Source organism: Salvelinus namaycush, chromosome 8 (genome assembly GCF_016432855.1).
Source record: "Salvelinus namaycush isolate Seneca chromosome 8, SaNama_1.0, whole genome shotgun sequence".
NCBI classification, from domain to species: Eukaryota; Metazoa; Chordata; class Actinopteri; order Salmoniformes; family Salmonidae; genus Salvelinus; species Salvelinus namaycush.
Genome location: NC_052314.1, coordinates 43802493 through 43816878, shown reverse-complemented (window position 1 = coordinate 43816878; position 14386 = coordinate 43802493). Strand labels below are relative to the sequence as shown.

At 44.4% G+C, this 14386-nt stretch overlaps 1 protein-coding gene across 1 annotated transcript in view; it reads left to right on the top strand.

Annotated features, from left to right (window-relative positions):
• The window catches only part of LOC120052137 (rho guanine nucleotide exchange factor 18-like), a 30752-nt gene extending 18149 nt beyond the window's left edge, over nt 1-12603 (top strand). Inside the window, exons 9-16 of the mRNA XM_038998976.1 lie at nt 2142-2320; nt 7025-7095; nt 7302-7487; nt 9692-9829; nt 10168-10286; nt 11579-11626; nt 11974-12159; nt 12388-12603. Of these exons, the coding sequence (XP_038854904.1) occupies nt 2142-2320; nt 7025-7095; nt 7302-7487; nt 9692-9829; nt 10168-10286; nt 11579-11626; nt 11974-12159; nt 12388-12603 (1143 nt within the window). The remainder of the gene's footprint in view (nt 1-2141; nt 2321-7024; nt 7096-7301; nt 7488-9691; nt 9830-10167; nt 10287-11578; nt 11627-11973; nt 12160-12387) is intronic.
• Nucleotides 12604-14386: the final 1783 nt, after the last annotated feature.

Sequence of the window (14386 nt, the reverse complement as noted above, 5' to 3'; positions counted from 1 at the left end):
GTTTTACTAAAGGAACACAGACTTGGAAATTTGTGTATGTGTGCGCGCGATGAAGAAGACACGCACCTGCTAATACCATTTTCCTATTGAACATACTTCTTTCCGTATGAAATATTATAGTTTAATTACATTTTAGGGTATCTGAGTATTGATTAGGAACATATTTTGACTTGTTGAAACAAAGTTTAGGGGTAGATTTTCAGATTCCTATCTTGGCATGTTGAATGAGTGGATTACTCAAAATCAATGGCGCCAACTAAACAGACTTTTTGGGATATGAAGAAGGATTTTACCTAACAAAACGACACTACATGTTATAGCTGGGACCCTTTGGATGACAAATCAGAGGAAGATTTTCAAAAAGTAAGAGAATATTTAATCGCTATTTGTTAATTTATGAAACCTGTGCCGGTGGAAAAATATTTTGATGTGAGGCGCCATCCTCAAACAATCGCATGCTTTCGCTGTAAAGTCTACTGCAAATCGAACAGTGCAGGTAGATTATTAACAAGAATTTAAGCTTTCAACCGATAAGACACTTGTATGTACCAAAATGTTTAATATCCATAATTTATTTGAATTGCACGCCCTCCGGTTTCCCCCGGAAGTTGTTCAATTAGCGGGACGCCTAGCCTTAAGAAGTTCAATCTCTGGCAACAGCTCTGGTGGACATTCCTGCAGTCAGCATGCTGATTGCACGCTCCCTCAACTTGAGACATCTGTGGCATTGTGTTGTATGACAAAACTGCACATTTTAGAGTGGCCTTCTATTGTCCCCAGCACAAGCTGCACCTGTGTAATGATCATGCTGTTTAGTCAGCTTCTTGATATGCCACAAATGTCAGGTGGATGGATTATCTTGGCAAAGGAGAAATGCTCACTAACATGGATGTAAACAAATGTGCAATTTCTTTAAATAAATAAGCTTTTTGTGCATATGAAACATTCCTAGGATATTTTATATCAGCTCATGAAACATGGGATCAACACTTTACATGTTGCGTTTATACTTTTGTTCAGTATAGATACAGTAGTCGTCTGCATATCTGTCTAGAAAGAGGGATGGGCAACTCCAGTCTTCGCGGGCCAGAGTGGTGTCATACTTCCCCCCCATCCCTAGCAAACACAGCTGATTAAACTAATTGCATTCTAAACTGAAGATCATGATTCGTTTATTATTGGAGTCAGGTGTGTTTGGATCAAATCCCCAAGCTGACAAGGTAAAAATCTGTCGTTCTGCCCCTGAGCAAGGCAGTTAACCCATTGTTCCCCGAAGACGTGGATGTCGATTAAGGCAGCCCCCGCACCTCTCTGAATGAGGGGTTGGGTTAAATGCATAGACACATTTCAGTTGAAGGCATTCAGTTGTACAACTGACTAGGTATCCCCCTTTCCCTTAGCTGGGTCAAAGGTGTGATACCAAATCAGTCCCCCGAGGACTGGAGATACCCATCCCTGGTCTAGAACTATGAATAGTGTCTCCATTTTGCTTTCTGTCATGAGAATTTTCGATCCCAATGATAATAACTAACAATCAATAAGCTTTGACCAATCCCCGAGGTTTGTAAAACCCTGGGTTTAATAATAATTAGGCAAAGACTCATCTTATGCAAAAGGTTTGTACAGTTTATTCACGAGAGCGCTCTGAAGTCCATAATACAAAGACATCCATTTTATAACTCCCTCCCTATTTACACACATACCTTCACACAAACAGTAGATATCCTACGCACATACATACACACGAACAGTAGGTGAGTTGTATCCACTGTTTATCACTACCAAGCCGACAGTTCCATTCCCCCGAGATTAGAGGAACCTTGAAAGGACTCTCTGTCCTATCGTAAGTTTCTCAGAGTTCTAGCCAGGTCGGGTCAAACACAGTTGAATTGTTGTCGGTATTTTCTTAGACACACACACACACATTTCTCTCCCTCACATGTCTCTACTGAACCTCATTGGACTTACGTTTAGTACTTTAATTATTCATTATACATGCTACATAAACTAATAATCACTAATAGTTACGTTTCAGGGTGGAATTCTTTAATCATTACCTTTAAGCATATAAATTCCCTTATCACTTTCTGGTGTCATTTTCTTTCAATTTGACTTCTAGCTGCCTTCCGTATCTCCCCCAGGACAACAAGCCGTCAGTGATCTCCCTCCAGAAGTTGATTGTGAGGGAGGTGGCCCACGAAGAGAAGGCCATGTTCCTAATCTGTGCCTCCCCCAATGAGCCTGAGATGTACGAGATCCACACCGCCTCCAAGGAGGAGCGCAAAACCTGGATGACACACCTCCGCCAGGCAGTGGAGAGGTACACACACACAGGTTAAAGAAAAGGACTGGGGTGGACTGTATCTTAAGCTAGGTTGAGGAGTGATATTGGCACTATGGTGCATCTATAAGAATGCAGGAATGACGGTCAAAGGTAAGGTTTCCCAGTTCTGGTTCTTTTATTACTAAACTAACAAGGCATAGCACAAGGACACAGGAGAGGATAGAGCTATGGAATGGGTGATACAAGTGGTAGGTCTGAAATTAATACGAAAGGGGAGACTACATTACCATAAGTGACTGACCAGTGCTATGTGTTATTATATACTAATAACATTAGTATATAAAGTAGGCTACACCAGCAATACACCAATACTCAAGTTAGGATTAACAAAGGCTATGCTACAGAAAACATACTAGGCCAGTGCAGACATTAGGTCAAACTATGAGTTTGCAAACAACATAAATATACATCGGTTCTACAGTACAATTACTGCTACACAATATTATGTACTTACTTTAGTCATCTCACTCCCAACAAAAGGCAAAGGAATTGTGCTGCCCCATCCCACCACAAACACAGAGGTAAAACAAGCTGGACAGAGAAATGGGAGAGGAAGGGTGATTAGTAGAATGAGTTCAGGTGTGGTGAGTTGGCAGGAGAGGGGATGTGTCCGCAGTGTTATTGGATGGTTGGTGAGATGGGTCATGTCTAGAAGGAATGCACTTAATGTCAATGTGATGTCAAAACTTGCATATTCGAGTCCTGTTGGGGAGAATTTTTCCTAACCTGCTATGTTAATTCTCTATCTGCTGCGAAAAGTCACTTCTGACATTAGCGGCATCATCCTTCAGAACACGGGTCACACACACACACACGGTATCACTCATAATGTCTTTGTCTTACACACACTGTATAATTTACTGTCTCCTTTCGTCCTTCTCCTTCACTGTTTCTCTGCAGTGTTAAACACTCAAAGGGCTTTTCTCACTGCTGAGAGTAACCAAGCTGAGCCAAGCTGTACTGAGCTGGACTGTTACGCATCCACCATAGTGGCTAGAACTGTGCTGAAAAGCACAATGTGTAAAAAATATATATATATCTCAGTCAGTACGGTTTGGATCAGGTTGGCAGAGTTGTGTGGAAAGGGTATTATACTGAACAGAAATATAAACGCAACATGCAACAATTTCAAAGGTTTTACTGAGTTACAGTTCATAAAAGGAAATCAGCCAATTGAAATAAATTCATCAGAACCTAATCTATGGATTTCACATGACTGGGAATACAGATATGCATCTGTTGGTCACAGATCAGAAAACCAGTCAGCATCTAGTGTGACCACCATTTTTGCCTTATGCAGCGAGACACATCTCCTTTGCATAGAGTTGATCAGGCTGTTGATTGTGGTCTGTGGAATGTTGTCCCACTCCTCTTCAATGGCTGTGCGAAGTTGCTGGATGTTGGCGGGAATTGAAAAACGCTGTCAAACACGTCAATCCAGAGCATCTCAAACATGCTCAATGGGTGAGATGTCTGGTGAGTATGCAGGCCTTGGAAGAACTGGGACATTTTCAGCTGCCAAAAATTCTGTACAGATCCTTGTGACATTGGGCTGTGCGTTATTAAGCTGAAACATGAGGTGATGGCAAGGGATGACTGGCATGATAATGGGCCTCAGGATCTCGTCACAGTATCTCTGTGCATTCAAATTGCCATCGATGAAATGCAATTGTGTTTGTTGTCCGTAGCTTATGCCTGCCCATACCATAACCCCACCATTGACATCAGCAAACCGTTCGAATACGACGCCATACATGCTGTCAGCCGTCTGCCCAGTACAGTTTAAACAGGGATTCAGCTGGTTAAGAGCACACTTCTCCAGCGTGTCAGTGGCCATTGACATCGGGATCAAATTTTGTCACTTGCACCGAATAAAACAGCTTTAGACCTTACCGTGAAATGCTTACTTACAAGCCCTTAACCAACAATGCAGCTCCATTGTCTTGCTTACGTCGAGGGAGAGATTGTTGTCCTGACACCACACTGCCAATTCTCTGACCTCCTCCCTATAGGCTATCTCATCGTTGTCGGTAATCAGGCCTACCACTGTTGTGTCATCAGAAAACTTAATGACGGTGTTGGAGTAGTGCTTGGCTACGCAGTCGTGGGTAAACAGGGAGTACAGGAGGGGACTAAGCACACACCATTGATGGGCCCCCGTGTTGAGGATCAGCGTGGCAGAAGTGTTGTTGCCTACCTTTACCACCTGGAGGCAGCCTGTCAGGAAGTCCAGGATACAGTTGCAAAGGGCAGTGTTTAGTCTCAGGGTCCTTAGCTTAGTGACGAGATTTGTGGGCACTATGGCGTTGAATACTGAGCTGTAGTCAATTAACAGAATTCTCACATCGGTGTTCCTTTTGTCCAGGTGGGAAAAAGCAGTGTGGAGTGCGATTCAGATTGCGTCATCTGTGTAGCTGTTGGGGTGGTATGCAAATTGGAGTGGGCCTAGGGTTTGCGGGATTATGGTGTTGATGTGAGCCATGACCAGCCTTTCAAAGCACTTCATGGCCAACGATATGAGTGCTACGGGGCAGTAGCCATTTAGGCAGGTCCCCTTCGCTTTCCTTGGCACAGGGATGGTGGTCTGCTTGAAACATATACAGTTGAAGTCGGAAGTTTACATACACTTAGGTTGGAGTCATTAAAACTTGTTTTACAACCACTCCACAAATTTCTTGTTAACAGACCATAGTTTTGGCAAGTCGGTTAGGACATCTACTTTGTGCATGACACAAGTAATTTTTCCAACAATTGTTTACAGACAGATTATTTCACTTATAATTCACTGTATCACAATTCCAGTGGGTCAGACGTTTACATACACTAAGTTGACTGTGCCTTTAAACAGCTTGGAAAATTCCAGAAAATTATGTCATGGCTTTAGATGCTTCTGATAGGCTAATTGGCATAATTTGAGTCAATTGGAGGTGTACCTGTGGATGTATTTCAAGGCCTACCTTCAAACTCAGTGCCTCTTTGCTTGACATCATGGGAAAATCTAAATACATGAGCCAAAACCTCAGAAAGAAAATTGTAGACCTCCACAAGTCTGTTTCATCCTTGGGAGCAATTTCCAAACGCATGAAGGTACCACGTTCATCTGTACAAACAATAGTATGCAAGTATGAACACCATGGGACCACACAGCCGTCATACCGCTTAGGAAGGAGACGCATTCTGTCTCCTAGAGATGAACGTTCTTTGGTGCGAAAAGTGCAAATCAATCCTGGAACAACAGCAAAGGACCTTGTGAAGATGCTGGAGGAAACAGGTACAAAAGTATCTATATCCAAAGTAAAATGAGTCCCATATCGACATAACCTGAAAGGCCGCTCAGCAAGGAAGAAGCCACTGCTCCAAAACGGCCATAAAAAAAAGCCAGACTACGGTTTGCAACTGCACATGGGGATAAAGATCGTACTTTTTGGAGAATTGTCCTCTGGTCTGATGAAAGAAAAATTGAACTGTTTGGCCATAATGACCATCATTATGTTTGGAGGAAAAAGGGGGAGGCTTGCAAGCCTAAGAACACCATCCCAACCGTGAGGCACCGGGATGGCAACATCATGTTGTGGGGGTGCTTTGCTGCATGAGGGACTGGTGCACTTCACAAAATAGATGGCATCATGAGGGAGGAAAAGTATGTGGATATATTGAAGCAGCATCTCAAGACATCAGTCAGGAAGTTAAAGCTTGGTCGCAAATGGGTCTTCCAAATGGACAACGACCCCAAGCATACTTCCAAAGTTGTGGCAAAATGGCTTAAGGACAACAAAGTCAAGGCATTGGAATGGCCATCACAAAGCCTTGACCTCAATCTTATAGAAAATTTGTGGGCAGAACTGAAAAAGTGTGTGCGAGCAAGGAGTCCTACAAACCTGACTCAGTTACACCAGCTCTGTCAGGAGGAATGGGCCAAAATTCAACCAACTTATTGTGGGAAGCTTGTGGGAAGCTACCCAAAACGTTTGACCCAAGTTAAACAATTTAAAGGCAATGCTACCAAATACTAATTGAGTGTGTGAACTTCTGACCCACTGGGAATGTGACGATAGAAATAAAGCTGAAATAAATCATTCTCTCTAATATTATTGTGACATTTTACATTCTTAAAATAAAGTGGTGATCCTAACTGACCTAAGACAGGGAATTTTTACTAGGATTAAATGTCAGGAACTGTGAAACTGAGTTTAAATGTATTTGGCAAAGGTGTATGTGAACTTCCGACTTCAACTGTAAATGCCTTTGAACGTTGTATGGTAGTAGGTGCCAGGCACACCGGTTTGTGTCAAGAACTGCAACGCTGCCGGGTTTTTCACACTCAACATTTTCCTGTGAGTATCAAGAATGGTCCCCCACTCAAAGGACATCCAGCTAACTTGACACAACTGTGGGAGGCATTAGAGTCACCATGGGCCATCATCCATGTTGAACACTTTCATCACTTAGTAGTCCATGCCCCTGTGAATTGAGGCTGTTCTGTGGGCAAAGGGATACTCAATATTAGGAAGGTGTTCCTAATGTTTTTTACTCTCAGTGTATGTCTGTGTCTTGCTCTCTTTTTCATTCTCTCTCGCTCCCTCTTGCTCTCACTCTTACTCGCTCTTTCTTTTGCTAACTCTCCTTTCCTCTCTCTATTCTCCTTTCTTCGCTCTCCTCTCTCTTCTCTCTCTCTCTTAGTTGTCAACACACAGAGAGGCTCTTCAGTGAGGAGGAGGACGCTCGAGCCGGCAAATTCAAAGAGCTCCAAGGTAACTAAAGACGGAACGACAGACAGTCAGACAGACCACCTATCTTTGTAAAGTAGTGTAATGTCGATGCTAGGCCATAAGGGTTTGCTCATGCACCAGTCAACAACAATTACATTTGCTCAATGTTTCTCTTCCTTGTATTCCATTTATTTAGGAGAATCTGATCATTGAGAACTCTATTCTTCTGTCCCTCTCTCCTCTCCCAGATAGTCTGAGCCAGAAGGATGGCCAGAAAGTGGCAGGTCTGACAGAGAAGCTGCAGCTGTTTGCAGACATGGCAGAGTCCGTGGCTGGTCTTGAGGATATGGCCTCACGGGCCCATCTGCTGCTGCGTGGTGATGCCTCAGACCTCCACCAGGGGGAGACGCTGCTCAAGGGAGCCATCACTGAAGGTACAACAGACACAACACGTGCAGTACAGAATACAATACAATGGCTTTTGTTATAGTGTATAGGTTTTTGATCCAACACAAGACAACAAATTATTAATGTAATTCACATTCAGACTGATTAGATTAGTTTGTGTTACATACTGACAGACACTCAACCAGGGGCGATTTTAGCATGTAAAACTTGGTGGGGCAAACAAAAAAATATAAACTTTTGAGATGCATGCCCGCAAACCCACTACAAAACACAACACTAAACAATACATTAATTACACTATAACGGTGACAAACAGTGGCCACACACTGTTAGGACCTAAGTAAAGCTGTCCCAACACCTTACCACTGCTACACCTGGCTATCAGCAGAGCCTTGTCTGGCAGCAAAACAGTTAATTCAGCCTCATTTACTGCCTTTAAAAAAACTGCTGATATGGCTGACCTGCTTAAAGAAATGTGGTTTCTACTGACAATTGAGATTTACAAACTATGGCTTAAGGGTACGACGAGCAGATAAGAGGCAATCCGTAATTTCGATTAAGACATTAATGAGCGAGCTAGGACGGATGTAGTCAATATAACTATTTGTTCAGCACTTTTGAAATGTACAGCGACAGAATTCAAGAACATGGGCCGTTCTTACAGTATTCTCCCTGTACACCAAGCCAGAACCGTATGATAAATAAAGGGGGCATATAAGCAGACAATGAAAGCTCTTACAATATTCAATGATTACATTTCTCTAAAACAGGCTATAGGCTACATGTGCACCACCAAGTCAAAACAGTAGGTGAAATTAGGAGGGGAAACTGGACCAAATTATTAGGGTGGGGCACATGGGCTACTAACAGCTTACTACACAACATACACTTAGTATTACTTTCTTAGCTACAGTATACATATATCCCTGGCATATTACATAATTTATGCAGCAGCATACAAGACATTTTTGGACTCAGGAAGGTGGCGCGGCAGTCCTACGTGGGCAAATTTTGTCCTCAAACTTTGTTATCAAAGTCTGCCATTCTCTGGATTTATGGTGCGTTCAAGACAACTGGGAACTCTGGGGGAAAAAACAAGGTTGAATCATGAATGACGTCAGTGATCTTCAGGTCGGAGCTCTAGAAAGAGGCCTAGTTCCTGACTTGCAATTCCAAGTTGGATGACCGTTCAAAACGTATTTTCCCAGTCGGAGCCCGTTTTTTCCGAGTTCCCAGTTGTCTTGAACTCACTGAAATCAGATTTTCCAGTTCTGAGTTTCCATTTCTTTTGAGCCCGACAGAAGTCATGCTGGATTGACACCATGGCCAATGTTGAATGTTTATCCCTATAAGCTTGGAAAAGAGACCCTTAAACCAAGACTTGGGACCACACACCCACTCCACTGAATAGCAGGCTAGTGATTGCTTTGCAATGCTTGCAGTTAGCCACTGATTCCTTCCAAACCAATCATTGTTGAATTTGCAATTTCCAACTTGTTGTGCAATGTTTGTCCAGTGTCCGATGAGTACCGATACGTTTTATCTATAATTTCTCTTCATTATTTCTCTTCATATGATAAGGATTAAAAAGGATTTGCCAGTAGATTGTCGACCTGATTCATGATGACTGCTAGCTTGCTAGCTAAGATTTTGAAATATGTTGTTGACATGATCAGCCCAGTCAAAGCTGCTCTAGATATGTGATGTGACATCATTTTATGTGTGGCCAATGACCTTGAGCCTTCGTGGTTGGCCACATCTAATGTAACTCTATGGCAGCACCCAAGGTGCTTGAATTTTCGAGCTCTACCCTTAGATTTGTTGGTGACGTAGTGTCCCCATGAGTAACAGAACACGGAGCCAATCACAGCGTAACTAGAGAACATTACCAACCTCTACGCTCCGTATTTTCCGCTTGCTTGCCCCATCACCACAGAAAGCACTGAGCTAGGCTGAAACACCTGCATTTTGGAGCATTTGTGCAGCTTTATTAACCCCCCCCCCCCCCCCCCCCAAAATGTACGTTGTTTGCAAACTGATATGTGACACGTATTAATGCCAAAATAACATGCAAAACAGGCATCACCCCCCCCCAAAAAAAAACTACAACTTTACCCAACTGTAAAAATAGTAAGGTTAGCTCCGTCCTCACTACTCTTGTTCTTTCTTAAAACATTATTATTAATATTTCTTTCTTTCTACCTGCCTTCATCTCCCTCGCGCTCTCCAGTGGAGAACCTTCAGAACCTGTTGTCTGGTGTGACAGAGCTAGCGCCACGTCCAGAGGAGGGGTTAGAGTCCGGGGCTATGCCCAGGAGGGCAGACACCTTCGAGGGCTACGACAGCAGCCCCAACATCCTCAACAAGAGTAAGTCCCCTCCACCTGCCTGCCCTGGTCTACATGTGCTCTATCACCATTGTATTCCCATTAGGGCTGATGCAATACCAGAAAACATTGTGTGCTATAGCTTAAATGTGACTTGGGATGTCATCATAAGGATGTTTGTTTCCAACATTAGGGCTGTTTTCCTAAAGAAGTTGAGTCCGCTTTGTGTTTTGTTTCCTAGGCACGATACTAACGAGTATTGCAATACTGGTATCGTCCCAGCCCTAATTCCCATAGTGTATTCAAACGTGTGTGTGTGTGTGTGTGTGTGTGTGTGTGTGTGTGTGTGTGTGTGTGTGTGTGTGTGTGTGTGTTAGAAGGCAGTGTGAAGAAGAAGAACTACAGTGGAGGTGACAAGGCCAGAGACAGGAGCCAGAGAGCCTGCTCTGACACCCAGCTTAAGGAGATTCAGGCCAGCCAGGCCCTGGAGCAGCCACCGGTGGGTCACACAGACACACACTCACTCACGTTAACAAACACAGCAAAAATGGATGAGAAAATGTCTTGAAAGGACAGACTGAGCCACAACTTAAGTTCCAGGGTGACCAGGGCAACACACTCCCTGTCCCCACAACAGGGCCAGCAGTGTAGCTTATATTGAGTAAACAGTGATAAGAGCATCACACCAGGTCGTTCAGAAATGTTCTTCAGGGCTACTCTCAACCTGAACTGTTAGTTAGGTAGCGAACTGTACCAGTATTTCCAGATAAATAGATTAGATGACCCAGTATTCCAAATGGGGACAGAACAAAAGCGACTTTACGCTGTCATTACTTAGTAATGAAAGAGTAATCCATCCACCTGACATGTGTGGCATATCAAGAAGCTGATTAAACAGCATGATCATTACACAGGTGCACCTTGTGCTGGGGACAATAAAATACCACTCTAAAATGTGCAGTTTGGTCACACAACACAATGCCACAGATGTCTCAAGTTTTGGGGGAGCGTGCAATTGGCATACTGACTCCAGGAATGTCCAGCAGAGCTGTTGCCAGTAAATTAAATGTTAATTTCTCACCATAACCTGCATCCAACGTCATTTTTGAGAATTTGGCAGTAAGTCCAACCAGCCTCACAACCGCAGACCACGTGTAACCACCTTAGCCCAGGATCTCCACATCCGGCTGCGGGATCATCTGAGACCAGCCACCCGGACAGCTGATGAAACTGTGGGTTTGCACAACCAAAGAATTTCTGCACAAACTGTCAGAAAACGTTTAGCGTGCTCGGCGTGCGTGCTCGGCGTCCTCACCAGGGTCTTTACCTGACTGCAGTTTGGCGTTGGTGGCCACTGGCACGCTGGAGAAGTGTGCTCTTAACGGCCGAATCCCGGTTTAAACTGTACCGGGCAGATGGCAGACAGCGTGTATGGCGTCCTGTGGGCGAGTGGTTTGCTGATGTCATGGTGGGGTTATGGTATAAGCAGGCATAAGCTACGGACAACAAACACAATTGCATTTTATCGATGGCAATTTGAATGCACAGAGATACTGTGACGAGATCCCCTGGCCCTCCCATTGTCGTGCCATTCACCGCTGCCTTCACCTCATGTTTCAGCTTGATAATGCACGGCCCCATGTCGCAAGGATCTGTACACAATTCCTGGAAGCTGGAAATGTCCCAGTTCTTCCATGACCTGCATACTCTCACAGGTGTACAATCCCATAGTGTCCAAACCTAGAGTTGTATTTTGATCTTCTCTTTCCGTTCCTGTCTCGGTCTCCCTAGTTCTTTGACCTGGTGTTGATGCTGTCTCAGAGACTCTACAGCCTGCAGGTGAACAAAACAACACTGCTCACTCGCGTTTCCCTAGATACCCTCAGTAACAACCTCTCCACATCCACTTCCATGCTCATTCCAGCATGTGGCTCTGCTCCAACCCTTTGTGTGTCTGTGCGTGACTGGGCCATGAACAATCAATCGGACTGCGGTCTTCCACACTTACCAATGCGAGACGCCAGACCCCGTCTGTCTGCATGTCAATGAAAATGATCAAATGACATCATATGGAGACTACTAGACTAGGCTTTTGGTTGCTTATGGTCCGTGACCACAAGCCTCATGCTTTCCAGAATTTGACCCACGTATCTCCTCCTCTCCACCGGTCTCCCCTCCCCCTTTAGGCCATTATCACCCAGCAAGACAGCCACATCAAGCTGCAGCGCACCTCCCTCACTGAGCATGCCTCCTTCCCCGGCCGTCACCGCGGCAATGTGCTCCTGAAGCAGGAGAAACAGAGGACGCTGGCCCTGCAGAGGGAGGAGCTGGCCAGCTTCCACAAGTTGAAATTACTGCACCGACAGGAGCAGGTGAGACACAGTCAAAATTAGATTTATGGTCGCCCTCCAGGTCGTCTTCATTACAATTGCACTATGTAGATCATTAAATCTCATAGTACTAGTAAAAGGGAACCACATTAATACGATCATGATAATTCCCGACAAAACAAGACGACCTCAAACTCACCCTATGACTTTTACTTAATGCAGTATTATTCCAGTCTGCATTTAGTCAAGTTGAATCTTGTTTCTACCCAGGATCGTTGGGAGAGGGAGCGGGAGCGCCACCGGTTGCAGGCAGAGGCCGCAGAGGACAGGCTGAGGCAGAGAGAGGAGGAGTGCAGGAGGCTGGAGGAGAAGAGAGAGGAGCTAGAGAGACAGAGGGAGATGTACCAACAGGATCTGGAGAGACTGAGGGAGTCGACCCGCAACGTGAAGAAGGAACACCTGGAGCAAGACAATCGAGGTGGGTGACGATGTTTTTATTTTATTTAACCTGGCAAGTCAGTTAAGAAATCTTATTTACAATGCCAGCCTACCGGAGAACAGTGGGTTAACTGCCTTGTTCAGGGGCAGAACAACAGATTTTTACCTTGTCAGCTTGGGGATTCGATCCAGCAACCTTTTGGTTACTGGCCCAATGCTCTCACCTGCCGCCCCTAAAACATACACACACAATCACACGTATACACACACGCAATCACACGCATACACACACTTATACCCTAGATCCATGTGAATCGCTGTGCTATCCATACCTGCACATGGCTTACATGGCCCAACCCTACAACTCAATGGTGGTTCCCAATGAAAACTTTTGGAGTTGTCTGGTGACCTACCAAGTGAACAAAACCAAATTCATCAAGCCATAACCTAAAAAGAGTGGTTGGCCCTGATCTGCCATTTTGGAAGTTCACACTCCCGATTCTCTCTTCCCCCTCACCTCTTACCCCATCCAGCAAAGAAAACACTTCTTCTGTGTTTCAGTGTTCACTTTACCAACAGCAGAACAGGGCACACAGATATTGTGGTTGTGAATGTGTATTTCATGCCTGGGCAAGATAAGGCATGTCCAAACTGCTGTGGTACGAGAGGGACAGGTTAAAGAGCTTCAGCCATTACCATGCTCCTCCTTCCCTCCCTCACACCCCTGCCTTCCCTGACTCCCTCCCTCCCTGCCCTCATCCCCTGGCCCTCCCTCCGTCTCCTCCCTCACCTCCTTCCTGGCCTCCCTCCGTCTCCTCCCTCACTTCCAGGATCTGATAGTATAGGCAACATTGATGGGGATGGGGGCTACAAAGAATCAGAATCACCGTAAGTCGAATTGTGTCATCGTCCGTAAATGTTGCAGTTTTAAAGGAAGTTTGCTGCAATTCGACACATTTTGTCATGGGGTGGATCGAAGATTTAGCAATTTCATAACTAATTTCATGCAATTCTACTCATTTTGCTCTGGGTCGAAGAGAATAATTAGCAGTTTTACTGGTCATTTCCTGCAATTATACACATTTTGCCATAGGGCGTAGAATTTTTTTCCAGTTTTTAATATGATATCAGAGAGAGTGACTAACAAAGTCAATGGGGGCCCCCGGTTGGTAATTCGACCATGATTACTGCAAGTTCAGATAGCAGCATACCACCCGGCATCCCAGTGCTGGCTTGCCTTTGAAGCTAAGCAGGATTGGTCCTGGTCGGTCCCTGGATGGGAGACCAGATGCTGCTGGAAGTGGTGATGGAAGGCCTGTAGGAGGTGTTTTTTTCTCTGGTCAAAAAAATATCCCAATGCCCCAGGGCAGTGATTGGGGACATTGCCCTGTGTATGGTGCCTTCTTTCGGTTTGGGACGTTAAACGGGTGTCCTGACTCTCTGTAGTCACTAAAGATCCCATGGCACTTATCATAAGAGGAGGGGTGTTAACCCCTGTGTCTTGGGTAAATTCCCAGTCTGGCCCTCCTTTTTTGACTGAACACTTGTCACTCCGACTGATTGCAAAAAGCTAAATTAGCATGATATGAGCTGAATTAAATCTAAAAGGCATTTAAAATTAAAATAAAAGCTTGGTATACGCTCAGTGCTCCGTTGACATTTAACAGAAATATGCTTTTTTTTATATTTGAAAAAAAACAAACATGAATTTCGAATGAATATGAAAAGTGTATACTAAAATCTGAAAATACTACATGTCATGTCTCAAAATCGATATCCATCTTACCTCTATATTGTTTTATGTCCTGCGGATTCGAGAAGAAACATGAGT